At 40.3% G+C, this 15869-nt stretch overlaps 3 protein-coding genes across 6 annotated transcripts in view; 2 read left to right on the forward strand and 1 right to left on the reverse strand.

Moving 5' to 3' along the window:
• The first annotated feature begins 4279 nt into the window (after window positions 1-4279).
• On the forward strand, window positions 4280-5997 carry LOC123130551 (uncharacterized). 2 transcript variants are annotated; one of them, XM_044550422.1, is made up of 6 exons: window positions 4280-4418; window positions 4546-4586; window positions 5330-5407; window positions 5522-5611; window positions 5749-5814; window positions 5926-5997. In XM_044550422.1, the coding sequence occupies exons 1-6, from the start codon at window positions 4361-4363 to the stop codon at window positions 5995-5997; spliced, it is 405 nt and encodes a 134-aa protein (XP_044406357.1). In that variant the 5' UTR covers window positions 4280-4360. The 2 variants fall into 2 exon arrangements, with proteins under 2 accessions (XP_044406357.1, XP_044406359.1); XM_044550424.1 differs by having other exon boundaries at window positions 5525-5611.
• A 78-nt stretch (window positions 5998-6075) lies between these two features.
• Window positions 6076-9553, forward strand: LOC123130550 (protein FAR1-RELATED SEQUENCE 5). The gene is made up of 2 exons (XM_044550421.1): window positions 6076-8931; window positions 9041-9553. Exons 1-2 carry the CDS (start codon window positions 6114-6116, stop codon window positions 9241-9243), a joined length of 3021 nt encoding a protein of 1006 aa, XP_044406356.1. The 5' UTR covers window positions 6076-6113; the 3' UTR covers window positions 9244-9553.
• A 350-nt stretch (window positions 9554-9903) lies between these two features.
• LOC123127249 (ubiquitin-like-specific protease 1A) overlaps window positions 9904-15869 on the reverse strand; it is a 29267-nt gene continuing 23301 nt past the window's right edge. The window contains exons 7-17 of one of the 3 annotated variants that reach the window (XM_044546862.1): window positions 12971-13179; window positions 12780-12866; window positions 12545-12667; window positions 12310-12410; window positions 11681-12189; window positions 11378-11549; window positions 11139-11252; window positions 10857-10988; window positions 10646-10746; window positions 10337-10516; window positions 9904-10232 (exon numbers count right to left, since the gene is read on the reverse strand). In XM_044546862.1, the coding sequence (XP_044402797.1) occupies window positions 12825-12866; window positions 12971-13179 (251 nt within the window). In that variant the 3' untranslated portion in view covers window positions 9904-10232; window positions 10337-10516; window positions 10646-10746; ... (5 more) ...; window positions 12545-12667; window positions 12780-12824. Of the gene's footprint in view, window positions 10233-10336; window positions 10517-10645; window positions 10747-10856; window positions 10989-11138; window positions 11253-11377; window positions 11550-11680; window positions 12190-12309; window positions 12411-12544; window positions 12668-12779; window positions 12867-12970; window positions 13180-15869 lie in introns of those variants that run through there. The other 2 variants (XM_044546858.1, XM_044546861.1) reach the window with 2 other exon arrangements.

Raw genomic sequence — 15869 nt, forward strand, 5'->3', positions numbered from 1 at the left:
AATGTGTCCCATGGCATCCCTGTTATTAATTATGTCACTCGAGGGCACTTCGGAAGCCACGGTCACTGAGCATTCCTGGAAGTAGTGCCGAAGTTGTCTTGATGCCATAAAAATGGCATAGGCTATCTTCTGATAGTGTGGATATTGTGTCTTACACGGAGTTAAGACTTCGGAGACGTAGTAAATGGGATTTTGAACCTAAAGCTTATGACCCTTCATGTCTCGTTCGACCACGAGAACTGCACTGACGACCTGGTTGGTGGCCAAGATGTAAAGTATCATCGGCTCACATGTACCCGGTGTCGTTAGAATGCGATTTGTGGTGAGGAGGGTTTTAATATCTTCCAGGACAACCGCTGCCTCGGTAGTCCACTTGAAATTCTTGGTTTGTTTTAGCAATATGTAGAGGGGTAGAGCTTTTTCCCCGAGTCTTGAGATAAAGCGGCTTAGTGCAGCCACGCAGCCTGCCAACTTTTGGACATGTTTGAGTTCGGTTGGTGCCTCTAGTCGGCCCAGGGCTCGAATTTTGGCTAGGTTGGCTTCAATTCCTCGGCTGGACACAATGAAGCCGAGGAGTTTGAACGCCGGTACACCGAAGATGCATTTTTCGGGGTTTAATGCTGGTAAATTTTTCACGAAGGTTGTTGACTAGTTGTCCGCCGTGTTCAGTTTTGACAACCACATCATTGACATAAGCCTCAATGGTTTTACCGATGTGTTTTTTCAAACATGTTTGGATCATGCGCTGTTACGGTGCGCCGCCGTTTTTCAGTTTGAAAGGCATTGTGTTCAAGCAGAATGGCCTGTAGGGCGTGATAAATGCGGTCGCAGCCTGGTCGGATTCCTTCATCTTTATCTGATGGTATCTCGAGTAGGCGTCTAGGATGCACAGTGAGTCATGCCATGTTGTTGCATCCACGATCTGGTCAATGTGTGGTAGGGGAAGGGGTCCTTAGGGCAGGCCTTGTTGAGGTCCTTAAAATCGATGCACAAGCGCCAAGACATATCCTTCTTGGGTACCATGGCCAGATTAGTGAGACAGTAGTATATTTCTGCGACTCCTTCATCACCCTTTATCTTGAACTTGTCAAGTTGACTTTGAAGCACATCCAACTTGGATTCCTTGATGGAATCGGTGCCTTCATGCATATTAACCAAAGTATCCCAAACTTCCTTGGCATTCTCAAGACTTTGTTGAACTCCTCGGGGCACAATCCATTTTAAGAGTATGTCACATGCTTGAGCATTGTATTGTAACATCTTCAACTCTTTCGTTGTTGCTTCACGATCCAGAATTTTTCTATCTTCAAAGAATTCACCTCGCAAGCCAATACGAACAATTGCCCATTCGGCGGGATTATAACCAAGAATATGCATTTTCATCTTATGCTTCCAACTAGCAAAGTTAGTACCATCAAAGCAAGGACCTCTATGGTGATAACTGCCCTCACTAGAAGTCATACTTCTCCTTAGTGTTTAAGCCAAAGCAATGGAGACCAAAATTCTAATACCACTTGTAGGATCGTAAGTAGGTCTAGAGGAGGTGATTACACTACTTGCCCAACAAAAACCTAGAATTTTCCCAATTTTAGTTCTTGACAGATTTTAGCGATTCTCACAAGTCTACGAACACCCTACACATGCAAGTCTAATAGAGTAGTAGCAGAAAATAAAGACTTTGCAAGTGATAGTAAGTAGAGGAAGGGTTTGGAGATATGCAAATCGCTATGGGGACATGAAGATTTTTCCCATGGTTCCAATAGGTGGTGCTATCGTACATCCACGTTGATGGAGGCTTCAATCCATGAAGGATAACGACTATGAAAGTCCACATAGGGCTCCACCCACGAAGGGTCCATGAAGAAGCAACATTGCCTATTCCACCATGGCGTACACCCATGAAGGACTAGCCTCACTCGGGTAGATCTTCCCGAAGTAGGCGATCTCCTTGCCCTTATAAACTCTTGGTTCACTCCACATGATTTGAAGGCTCCCAAGTGACACCTAACTAATCTAGGAGACACAACTCTCCAAAGGTTATAGATGTTGTTGTTGATGATGAACTCCTTGCTCTTGTGCTTCAAAAGAAAGAAGTCTCCCCAACACTCCAACACTCTCTCACAGATTTTGTCTATGTGGTAGGAGTGGGATTTGGGTGGAAAGAAACTTGAGGTGGCTAGAGGTCAAAGTTCTATGGTTGAAGTAATATCCCTTTGATCTCAACAGAAGGATATGGAGCTCTCTCAGAAAACTGGATGGGAAGTGTATGCTTCGCTCTGGTTGCTCTCTGAGAGTTGGTGGAATGGGTCGGGGTATATATAGGTAGCACCAAAAATTCAACCATTACACACATTTATGCACACTTTAGTGGGACCGGGTGAAATCACTTTATGAGACCAATATGTGCAAGAGGTTTGAACTTTTAGGATTTTCGGTGAGACCGGATGAAACCACTCGGTGAGATCGAGTCACGCTGACCTGAGCACTTTCCACACTTAGGTGTCACCGATTGAAATCGATCAAAAATGTCGAGTCAATTTCAATTGGTAACAGAAGGTTAGCAAGTGCTCTTCGGTGGGACCGAAGGGCCAACTCGGTGAGACCGAGATGCTAGGGTTTAGGCAACGCCTATGTCAATTGTATCTCGGTGAGCCCGGGTGTATGTGTTTCGGTGGGATCGAGCTGAACTTTAGGGTTGTGGACACAATGGAATATGAGAGTGTGGTTGAGGATTATGGAGCAATATATCCAAGCATTTGGGTAGTTAGATCATCATCAAAACCTCATTCCTTTTTAATAGTATTGACTTTCTATGAACTCAATGTGATCTTGGATCACTTAAATAAAAATGTAGAATATTGAAGCTTTGCCAATTATATCCTTAGCATTTTAAGGGGTCCACATTCACTTCAATTGTTGTACCTTGATTGAACTTTCCTAAAATATTCTTTGAGTAGGCTTTAGTTCAATGATGTATATGTTGTGATGAATTACCAAAACCACCGAGGGACTAGATGCACTTCCATAAGCACTTATATAGTAGGCGATATTGCAAATTACGTACAATATTGTGGTTTGAAACCAATACCCAAATCATAAAAAATGTGCTATTTCCTAGCCCCCCCCCCCCACCCCCCTCCGGAGACTAATAATGGATGGATAACGCCACCGCTATTTAAAAACTTGATTGTAGTTATGATGCGCTAATACAAGTTTGTATATGTCGAGGGGAAGTGGACCTCCCCACTTCACTACACAACATGTACCCTGTTTGGGACTTCGAAGCCCAAGAAAGGATGACAAAAGGGGGCCCAAACCTAAAGCACTGACTTCGTAAACATGTCACCAATGGTTTATTTACATGAGAGGCTTCAAGGCTACAAGGACTCCGAAGTGGATACAAAGAAGGAGACCAAGACAGAGATGGCCAAGGCAAACGACCAAGGAACCAATAAATGGGCGACCGCCCGAGGGAGATCTTCATTTTTGATTGGAGCCAGAGGAACCCAAAGCCCCAAGATCTCCAAGATTAGCTTAGCAGATTAGATATGACTAGAAGCATACGCGCGCCTTGCTGCGCCGTTTTTATTTCCAACATTTATCCTTTGCTTCTCAATTCATGGATAGATATTAAGGAGCCTCAAAAAGGTTTGGTGTATACATCCTATAAATGCAAACCTAATGAAATAAGTATTAATAATAACAAGGAGTGATTTAATTTAAAAATTCTTAACCATCGAGTTGTAGTCCATACGTAGTTGGTGTGACATAGCATCAGAGAACACTAAACCAAATTTACATATTTACCAAGTGAGATGGCATCAAGCGGATTGCCAGAACTTAAGATTTCCACTTTCTGCATAATTGTTTGATGCAAATGTATGCATATGTTTTCTCTAAGGGAGTGTCTAGGTCTCAGTCGGCTGACGTCATCGCATGCAGATTAGGCCTGTTAAGTAGCTCTGTTTCTGCTGGGTTGAAACGGCTTAGCACCTAGGCGTATTTCGTTTTCCTCCTGTTTGTTTGTTTGTTACTTTGGGATGGGCTTCTCACTTTGTTTGTCGCATTGAGGCTGGACCAACAAGCTGCTACTGTTGTATGGGCTTTCTGGTGGGGTTTTGCTGTTTGTCAGGCCTGTTGTACCTGTGTCCCCATCCCTGGACGCACCAAAAACAAACCCATAAAGCCCATGTATAGCTAAAAGATGGGAAAACTTTTGCTCCTCTGTCAAAACCCTGAACCCTCACCCTCCCACCCTGAGAGAACACGCCAGTCCTTGCCCCTCCCACCTTTCCCTTCCTTCCTCCCCGTCCCTGCCTCCCCTACCCAACCCTAGTGTAGGTGGCGGCTGTTCTTGGACATGAAAGAAGCAGATGATGAAGATAAGAACAGGGACAAAGGGAAACAAACTCACCAGGGTGAGTTTGTGCGTCCATGGATCCATCTGCAGCTCCTTTCTTTTTCAATTTTCCTGATCTTGTTCCCTTTCTTATTTTTGGATCTGAAAACCTTCTGATTTCTTCTTCTCCCTTTGTTTTTCTGCAGCAATCTTGGAGCAGTATGGAAAATTCCTGATGGGCACGCAGGTTTGCCTCTGAGATAACTTCATGGGAGGAAAAGTCCATGTTTGTCTCACATGTTGTTCAAAGTTTCTCTGAAGAAAAAAATGAAGAAGAAAATTGTAGTATATTAGAAGCATGTAGTATATTAGATGCGTGTAGTATTTTAGAAGCATGGGTATTCAGTGGTTTGATGACATAAAGGATAATAATTTCCATGCTGCTATTTTTGTGTATGTCCAACACACATACAGTTTAGGATAGAGAAGTTTGTGGACAGAGAAAAGGTTGTATGCTTGTTTTGGATAGAGGAGTTGAAAATTTGCTATTGTTGTTGACACTTTTTGAATATGATAAACTAATGAACATGGTTCTTTGCATGAGACAAAAAAAACATATGTCATGGGAATTGATGTTGTACAGCTCCCTACAGAAACATGTATATGATCTGTTTTGATTTTCATGTTTCAGGGCAAAAAAATAGAATTACCTAGTTGTAAAAATTCAGCAAATTCTTATAGATGCCCCTCCCCTGAACAAGTAGTGTCCCATGATTACCCCAGTACAAATACAGTGAAAACTGAACTTTTTTTCAAGATCTGCTACAGCGGGTTGTATAAGAAGAAGCATATAAAAGCATACATGCCCCTGCCCCCTCTGGATCTATATAGAAAGATGGAAATGTGCAGTATATGTAACATCTTGTTTGCTAACTACAGAAGATAGAAAATGTATACCTCACAATTAATGATTCTCTCTTCATTTTGTAGGTGCCGGGTGAAACTATGGCACAAGGAACTCCAATCAGTCATGGACCAGTCCCAGTTGATCCAGTAACATCGGTTCATGTAAGGATCCATGTTTTTTTAAAAGAACAAAACCATTAGATTGTGAAAGAAAAAATACATCATTTTTTGGGTGGCGTAAAAAAAAGAACTTAGAACATTACTCTCTATGTGCAGCAGCCATACGTTGGTGCCCAATATGTGCAACAGCAACAAGCTGGGACGCGACTGGCATTTCAAACATCTTCAAGTCCTTTTGCAACGCATGTACGTGCTTTCATGAAAAAACTTGTTCTTCTACTATGTTGCAGATACTTATAACTCGGAAGAAGATAAAAAGAGAAAAGAAAGTAACTTATACTATTACCAAATTCTAACATGCAAAAAGGTGAAAATAAATGCAGGAAATGAATTTCCTTGGAAGTGGTTACATGAGCTACACACAATTGTTGATGGCTGCTGATCAAGAGGTACTATAAGTGCCTTTATATTGTTGACTTTGACATGTATAGTGGAAACAAAAAAATGTTGAAAATGTCAACAAGTAAAATATAAACTACATAACACGTTTGTGCTCACAGGCTGGTATTGGTGGATCTCAACATTCTGGTCAACAACAAGATTCTGGTGGCAGGGGGTTTTGTGAGGTATGATTTCATTTACATATGTACATATCCGACTGCCCTTTCCCCCATGTGTGACAGAAAAAATAACAAAAAAAATGCTTACTCTTTTATTCTTGTTGTTGCTTATACGGAATGACACATACATGATAACTGAGTGGTATGGGCGTTTGCAAGGACAAGATGAGGGGGGCCAGCCAACAGGGAGGCAGCAAGTGGGAAATGTAGATGTGGGGGCAGAAGGTTTCCCTAGCTGGAGCTGGGATGGCAACACAGCTGAAGGGCACCAAGGTTGCAGCTACCAACCTAGATACAGAGAACAAGATAGCGATGATGGTGATTTTGACTTTGATGAAGGTGAGGATGACTTGGATGATGATTTGGATGATGAAGTTGCTGCTGGTTCAAGCCATGGACCTAGTTTCCCTGAGGACATGAGTCTTGATGGTGGTTTGGGGGATGATTCAGCAGCTGCTGGCTCCAGCCATGGTCCTAGTTTCATGGATGGCATGAGCTTCGATGATGTTTCAAACAATGGTAAACAAACAGACGCACATGGAAAAAACAAGAATGTCTGTGATTGTGATGATCAACAGGAAGGCGAGCCAGTGCAACAAGAAAATGTTGAACACCTGTCACAGGAGGACATACTCATGTTCATAGAAAGTGACAATGTTTGTGCGGCTCAGGCTCAGACTTGCAGCCAAGAAGTATGGAGCCACCATGTGCCATATGTGGGCATGGTCTTTGATTCTTGTGATGCTGCCCATGCATTCTACAATGAGTATGCAGCCATTTGTGGTTTTGCAATCAAGAAAGCAGGCAACTACCATGCAACTAAACCTGGTAGCAAGACAGTGTCCCGCTACACTTACAGGTGCAACCGCTCGGGTAAAGTTGTTGGCGAGGATGTGCTTGAAGAAAGGAAAAAACAGAGGCAGCTCAAGAAGCAAGAAAAAACAAGGATTCCCCCGCCCGAGAAGGCAAAAAGGAAGAGGAAAAACTTCATACAAATAATCGGGTGCCAGGCTAAAATGATTGCAACACTAAAAGGAGACAAATGGGTTGTCACGGTTGTTGACCTGGAGCACAACCACACCCTTAGCCCTCCAGACGAGAGCAAGTATCTTAGATCGCACAAGAAGATGACAGAGGAAGAGAAGTTGTTTATCAGGACATTTAACTCTGTACAAATGCCCACTAGGAAGATTATGGCCATTCTTTCTTACCTGCGAGGGGGTGATGCACCATACACTAAGAAATATGTTAGCAATGTGAGGACGGCAATAAACAGAGAGAATGGCAAGGGAGATATGCTGCAGGTCCTTGAGTACTTTAGGAACAAACAAAAGGAAGATCCAAATTTCTACTATGCATTGAAAGTTGCTGACGAGGACATCAACAAGGTGTTGTGCATATTCTGGGCGGATGGCTACTCGAGAAAAATGTATGAGCTGTATGGTGATTGTTTGAGTTTCGACACGACATACAAGACAAACCGATACAATATGCCATTTGCACCGTTTGTTGGCATCACTGGACATGGGCTCAACTGCTTGTTTGCTTGTGCTATAGTGCACAATGAGACGGCGGACACATTTGAATGGCTTTTCGACACATTTCTGGACTGCATGCATCGAAAAGCTCCTCTCACGGTCATTACTGACCAAGATGTGGCGATGAAGACCGCGGTTCCTGCTGTTTTCATGGGTGTTGTTCACAGGTGTTGTCTATTCCACATAATGAAAAAGGTTCGGGAAAGATGTGTGAGAACCTTTTCAACACAACCAGACTTGTATGCTAACTTCAGCGACATCATGCATAACTGCTTGACAGAGGTAGAGTTTGAGACGTTGTGGCCACCCATGACGCAGAAGTATGGAGTAGAGAATGTCAAGTACTTCAGGTACATGTGGAAGTACAGGAAGTTGTTTGTCCCAGTCTATTTCAAGAAAAGCTTCTTCCCTTTCATCCACTCGACTGCCCGGAGTGAAGGGACAAATGCCATATTCAAGGACAATGTAGGCTCAACATTCAGTGTGATTACCTTTTTGCGTGAGTATGAGCGGATATTGAAAGCGATGCAGGAGAATGAGAAGGAACAAGACTCTATTACCAGAACAACAAAGCCAACCTACTGGCTGGGCACTGAACTGGAATTGCAGGCTGTAGAGAAGTACAACAGAGCGATATTCTACAAATTTCAGAAAGTTATAAAGTTTGCAAGCCAGTTGCATGTGGAGGAGGTTGAGAAAAACACAAGGTACGAGGTGTACAAGACAAGGATGCTCGCTGAGAAAGACTTTAGAATCCGGAGATATGTTGTCATTGTTGATATGCACAGAGAGGATTTTGCTTGCATTTGTGGAAAGTTTGAAAAAGATGGCATTGTGTGCAGCCACATACTTAGGGTATTAACACACCTCAACTTGCCAGTGCTACCTGAGAAGTACTATATTGACAGATGGAGACCCAAGCAAAGAAAAGACATTAGAAAACTCAGGTACGGCGTCCCTGAGGAGCTAACAGCAGGGGACCATCACCTTAGATACATGTTGCTGTCTAGCAGACTGAATGAAATGGCTTCGGATGCTGCGTCATCCAATGAAAAATATATGTATGTGGTTGGTGAAAGTGTGAGGATTGAGGCAAAGCTAGATGAGATGAGTTTGGCAGAGGAGGAGCAAAAAATGCAAGATAAGCATGTTGATAGAGCTCTAGCCCCTACTATGGTCACACCGCACACTGATGGGTACGGGGAAAGTCTAAAGGATCCTGATGTTATTGTTCCGAAGGGGCGTCCACAAGAGCGTTACAAGACATTTTTGGAGAAACTACAAGAAAAACAACAAATTGGTTGCAGCCATTGTGGTCAGCATGACCATGTTTTTGCTCCGTGCACAAACAAACACATCCCCAGGTCCCAATTTCACAAGAAGACTACATTCGGCGAGCAACCAACAGGTTTGCCTCAATCCTCGCACTTTAAAAGGACTACTGCTTAAAATCTCATCACTCTGCTGCTGTCATTTGTTTGTACCTAAAAAACTAAGAAAAAATATTGTTGTCACAGGAGTCCCTGGTGCTTCAAAGGATAGTAGTAGGAAGAATCAAACAGGAGGGGGGACAAAAGCAGGTGACAAACGGAGTGCACAGAAGGATACTACTAGTGGGCCTAGTGCCTCAAAGGGGATGTCTAGCAAAAAACAAACAGGAGGGAAGCAAAAAACAGGCGAGAAGCGGAGCGCACGAAAAGATACTACTGGTGCATCTTGAAGAAAAAAAGAGTTGAAAGTTCTTTAACAATAAGTACATTATAAGGAGAGAAGATGAAAATTGTTGCATGTTTCTCTTCCTCTTTTTTTTGCTTATGAACTGAAAACTCTGTTGCTGCACAAATGATGGGAAACAATGTGGATAAATTACCTTGTTTCTATTGGTCTTGATCTTTATGAGTGTTTCCTTGCATTATGAGAAAAATCCAAATGGGCATTGTTTCTCCTCCTTAAGTTCATAAGTTTTTGGTGCCTGTTGTATGATCTTTATTAGTAAAATGACAAAATACAGTAAAACTGAAAATTGTATGAACAAAACATGCTACCCTAGCTGGGATTCTGAAAGATGACTTCATACTTTAATATGTTTGTAAGCAAAAAATGAGTGCAGGAGTAAAATGATACAGGAAAAACTCAAACATGAGCAAAGAATTTAGGTGGATCTGAACCTAAAAATATAGAGATCTAGAAACTTAAAGATGACTGCTGTGCATTAAAATGAGTACAAAAAAGATATAAAAAGAGAGGGTGACCTTTGTGTCGTCATCTCCTTGGCCCTCTCCATCAGATGGAAAACACCAGAAAAAGTATTGATGCCACACAGGAAACATGAAAATTCATTTAAGCAAAATTTTGGAAAAAAGGTACAGACATAAACACATGAGGAAAAACACTGTTATAGTTCCTGTGTTTCACCAAATTACCGAGTGAGAAAGAACAAACTAGGGGAGAAGTACCTTCAGGAGCACATGTTTCCCAACCAAACAAAAAAAAATAGAGGGGGCATATATATATCTACAACAACAAGAAGGGTCTACATTCTCTGTTCATACAAAAAATAGAAAAACATCTCGAAAATGTTTAACAATTGCTAACTATGTGTTTGATGCAGCTCCTCTTTCCTTTGATTTTGCTGATATGACTCTTGATACAACTCCTCTTATCATCTATGAGTGGTGTCTTTTAGTAGCTGTCAGCACTTTTTCATGTCTGCACGGAAGGATAAGAACACAAAGGGGAAACTTAATAAAATCCTGTCACAAACATAAAGCAAAGGAATCTGAAAAAACCAGAAAAATGCATATGGGGTTAACCTATAGGCGGAACTCCTTCACACGCTTCTTCTCGTCATCCAAAGTGTTGTAGTGGCTGAACATGAGATCAACAGCATATCGGATCCTTGCATCTGGGGCATCTTTTGGTGAAAAAACTATAGGGGTTGGATTCTTTGGGCACCATCCATTAGTTTCATAGTGAAAATGCCACAATCAATACTGAAAAAAGACATACACATAGAAAGGTACAGGTGTTTGTGAACAAAAATCACAAAAAATGTATTAAAAAGTTACAACAAAGCAAAAGGAAGTCAGGAAAAATAAAAGCGTAGATGTTTGGTTTCGTACTTGTTATCTTGTTGAGGGACTTTAGGGTAAACAACAGGGAATGCATTGAAATCCATTGGCTGGAGCCGAGCTTCGTACCAAGTGCATATAAAGCTTGAGATCTGCCTCAAATATAAAAAATAAACATTTATTGATGTTTGCAGGAAAAACTTGCAGACAAAATATAATTATCACAAAAACAAAAAACAGTATTTAAAACCCTTGTACTTACAATCTTCTTTTTTATGTTCATATGATATGATCTCTTCTCATCATAGAAATAATCTAGAAAATAAAATGTGCAACCCTTGATGTCGACGACGAACAGAAAGTAATGTTCCTCTTGTAGTGTTGGAAAGTACAACTTGTGTACATCCATTTTGGAGTTGATGCAGAAAAAGGGAAAATATAGATAAGAAGTTAGTGTATATTGAAATAAGGAAAAAACACTAAACTAAATCATAGCTGAACTTGTGTTGTGGAAAAATGAAAAGATGAAGTTTGACAAAAAAACCTTGTCTGACATCGAAAGATTATGTGCTTTTCCAGCTCCAATGAAACTCGTAATCAGTTTCTTCCTCCACCAAATTCTTGCCTCATCATTTTTCCATTTGCCCAGGAAATATTCCTTTTAAGTTGTTGAATGATGAAAATTTTGAAAGGTAGGTAAGTACGATGACAGAAAACAAATAAAAACAAGAGAAATCATAAAAAACAAACAGAGAGAAAAAAGGTTGGGTTTCATTTGCTTACAGATGCAGTGTGGAAGAAATAGTGCTTGAGTGAGTTCCTAGGATGATTTTCATTAAATAGGTGCCTACAGTACACATTTATGACATAGGCCTGGACCCGGCCACCTATTTTCATCGAGTTACCCAACTGTCCAAATGTGGCAATGGTTTTGTCAATCAAAACTGCAGGTTTGCTGTACATATAGAACAAAAGGAAAACATGTCAGCTTGCAGGTTAGCTTACGCACAAAAAGTATTTACAGTGAGTATAAGGCAAGAAAAACATTTTGCAAAAAAGAAATAGTGCATCTGAGAAAAAACTCACGATCCTTCAACATTGGCCAGGGATGTTATGTTCTCATACATCTTTATCTCGTGTGGCATTATTGGGCCCCTTTCGCTGCAGTCGTACGGTGAGCTACGGTACCTGCTTGGTTGGACAATCCTCTTTGGTGGTGCATTTTCTTTTCCACGGAAACTGCTTGGCCTTCCTAACGAGAGATTTGTGTTGTAAAAATCATCAGTTATGTTGACCAATGTGCTGCGCTCTTGCCTAAACATGTTTTCTCCATGAATTTTGAGTTGTCCTGACTATACATATGACACAAAAAGGGCAAGAAAAAATAAAAATGTTAGATGCATAATTAAAAAGAATTTAAGAAAAAGAAAAGAACGATTAACAAACAGAGAGCACTTAAAAAATAAAAAACGGCTTCTTATAGTTTTTTCTTCCATTAGTTGTACTGGATTCCTTTTGCTGCCACTGGATTCTTGTTGACAGCTTTCCTCCTCTGCAAATAACCTTTTTCCTATTATTGGAACCATGGAGTAGTCCTGGGGGAAACATAAAAATAGAACCAAACACACAAAAAAGTGCATATGAAAAGGATTGTTTTAGTACGAAAAAAGAATACATGCTTATATTTGATAAGAAATCTGCTATTTCAGGACTACCTTCTTCATTATGAGTGGGGGAGTCTCGGATGTGTACTCGTTATTATTTTTGCATGGTGAGTAGCAAGTTTGCATGTGATTCCACCCAGTTGACATTTGAACTTCAGGTGTTGTTTGTGCCACATAGGGTGAATAAAAAAGAAGAAAGGAAGGAAAAAGTCAACCCTGGAAATGGAGAAAAAAACCTATTTGTGATAAACTACTACAAGACAATAAAGTTTTTTGCGAAACTGACCAAATCAACAATCTCATCAACTGGTTTTGGGGGTTGTGGCGTCTCACACATCAAACTTCTTTGTACTTCCCTATGGGCGCACTGAATGCTTAGCTCGTAGTTTGAACTACTGCTTCCCTGTTTCTGTGTTGCATGTCGCAAAAACCAAGTAACAAAAACACAGAGAGAGAACAAAAAAGTAAAAAAAATAGCCTGGGTTTATAGGAAAAATTTGAACAGATGGGGGGGAGAATACCTTCAAGTTTGTATTCCCTTGCACACAAATGTCAACTTCTTCTGGCTATACTTCCTTGAAGTTTCTGGCGATCTTCAACTTCGTTGCCTGTTTATGAGAAAAAGAAAAAATGTTATGTGCATTGAAAATATGGCATTTATGTTGACAGGAGAAACCACTTGTGGATGAAAAAAAGATATTGAAAAACTAGCCTCTATCTTTTTTTTGCAACACTCATCCTTCATCCATACAGGCCTCCACAATTCATGTTCTTCAATTATATTTCCACATTCATCCACATCTTCAGAGATCCTGAATGAGGGGGTGCTATCATCGGCGAAGAAATATTTTTCTCTTGCCTTGTCTAGAAAGTCGCTAATGATTTTATATCCTCTTGCAAAAACCTCATCTGTATGTGTCCCTGAAAACAAATAAAGCATTTCGGTAACACACACACACACAAGAAAATGAGACCTCTGATTGTGCTGGTACATTAATGTCTATGCTTCAGTTCTTATAAAATAGAGAGCATAAAAAAATAGAAGACATGTGTACCACTCTCTGGTTGCGCTTTTACATTAATGTCTATGCTCAGGTTATCTGGGCGCCCCCTAAATTTTTTCCTCTGCAGGTCCTGTTTTCAAGTAAATAAACAAAAAAGAAAGAAAAAAGACACAGTTAAAACACATAGAAGAAGGCAAAAAAATTGACAACTAGAGAGTGTAAGCATGTCTATGAATGCCACTGCTGACATGAAGAAAAATAAAATTTGTGTACCAATTCCTGAATTGATGTGTTTTGAAAACCAGAAAATGTTGTTTGCTTTGATTCCATGAAAATTATTTTGGACTGAATGAGCTCTGTTGGGATGTCTTCCTTGGCACTCTCTGCTACATTTTGAACGTGGTTCTCTTTTGCTTCTCCAATAAGCATGTAGTTGAGGTTGCTGCTTTTCTCTTGTTGATTATCTAGAGTGTGGACTTCATCCTTTTCTTCACCCTGTTTTGAGGGGATTTTTTCGTCAGCCTGTTGCAGGAAAAGAATGCAAACACAAAAAGCAAAAAACTATGTTAGACGAATCTTTTTGAAAATCAACTTGCATTACGAAGAAGAAAAAAAGCACATTCTGTACCTTCAAAAGAGATTCCAAAGGCTTCTTGTGCTTGATTGAACAGGGATCATGTGGTTCGCTGCTTGATTGGGCATCTATCCTCCTCCTTTTGTATTGCATCAAAATTTCTGTGGTTCAAAAATGAAAAAATGGAGTTAGGAATGTAAGTTCAAGAGAACGAGAAAAAGAAAAGAACATTAAAAAGTTACAAAAAACCAAAAAGTTGTACCTCCATCTACATGGTTTCCTGGAGCGAAAGTTGATGCGGCTGGAACACACATTTCTGGCATGGGGTCCTTTCAGGAATGCTCTCTTTGACATTGTGCTCCGGAGTCAGACTGTTTAAGGGGACATGGTTAGACGCAAAAATAAAAAGAAAAAAATGGTGTGAGATCAGAAAAGCTATGTGTTTGCAGTGCGCACCTTCAACTTGCCTATTTCATGGACTTTAGGAGGGCTGCTACAAAACCCATTAGCTTCATTTATGCTCCCTTTTCCAGCATTTGTTTTGATGCAGAAGAACCAGCAGACTGTTGGCTAGTTGATAGAACAACTGTTTTCCTTTGTAGCAGATGCCCTGCATGGGGAGGAGAAAAAAGGGGGCACCAGACGGGAGGTGTGACACATTTGTAAAAATGTTGACTTATAGACTGACTTGTAGGCACATGTTAGAAAAGGAACTACTACTGAAGGATTATAGCAAAAAATGGTGACACACCTCTATCATTTTCCTCTTGAAGTTCAGTCGATTGTAGTTTGACAGTGTCTCCTGAGTTGTTGGACTGTTGGCTTGCATTCAATTCAGTTCCTGTTGAGCCCACTTTAGCTGTATCACCTGATTCACCAGAGGCATTGGTTATGATGCGGATCTTGTCTAGCAGAAGCCCTTTAGCTTTGATGCAAGTATTTATGTCTTCATTCTTCATATGGTTTTCGTAAGCGAGGAAGATATCCTCTTTGACCTAGTCCAAAAAAAATACATGATGCATCACAAAAAGTGAAAACTTGTAAAAAAGGCATAGGCTGTACATATAGAAACCGCATAAAAAAGAAGGGTTTGCTTCAATGAAAAAAAGCACAGGGTCACAAACCTTGTCAGACAAAGAATTCCCTGCAACATTGTTTATCGCTTTCCTGAAATTTGAATTCTTAATCGTACTTGCCCACTCGTATGTTCCATCCTTGTAGCAGGTTTCTGATACTTCTTTTATCTACAAAAATGCATATAGAAATAAAAGAAATGTAAGAAATTTAAAAATTAGAAAATGTTGCACAAAGGATGTCATGCTTTTGGATGACAAAAAGAAAAGGAGGGAAAAGGAACTTACTGTGAGACATCCATACTTTCCATCTCTTCCAATGGTCATGTCACTTAAATGCTTGACCATATCTCCCTTTCAGACACATATTCTGGGCATCAAAGATGGGATTTGAATTGAGCCAAAATCAGTAAAATCAAGACAACGGACCTGCAAAAAAACAAAAAAATAGGTAAAGCATTAGATTAGATGATATAGGACTACACCAACAAAGATAAAACAAACACAAAAAATGGCTTAATCACATAAAAATAACACGTTGGATTTGAAAAAAAAGAGTGACATACTGCTAGGTGGTATATACATCCTCCTAGAGTCATCATTGTTCGGTTCTACTTCAGCTTTTCCTTTTGGTATTTCTTTATATACATCAACTCCCAATCATAAACAAACCTGCACCAATTTAGTTGCTTGAGTTGCTCCACATTAACTAGATCTCCCATATATTTGGTGCTTGGTTTAGTGTTTGATGTCGGGCAGAGGAATGTTGATAATGCCACAACCAGGAAACAACGGATGATCTGGTCGTCAGACATATCTTCGTTCATCAGCTTATCGCCAAAGAAAATAAAGAGGCAACACAAATCATTCGTTAGCTATTTTTTAAAACATCAAAGAAAGAAAATAATCATAGCCTCTCTTTCAACATGTGTTGCCTAGTTAAAAACTTCCTATATGAAC

Source organism: Triticum aestivum, chromosome 6A (genome assembly GCF_018294505.1).
Source record: "Triticum aestivum cultivar Chinese Spring chromosome 6A, IWGSC CS RefSeq v2.1, whole genome shotgun sequence".
NCBI lineage: Eukaryota > Viridiplantae > Streptophyta > Magnoliopsida > Poales > Poaceae > Triticum > Triticum aestivum.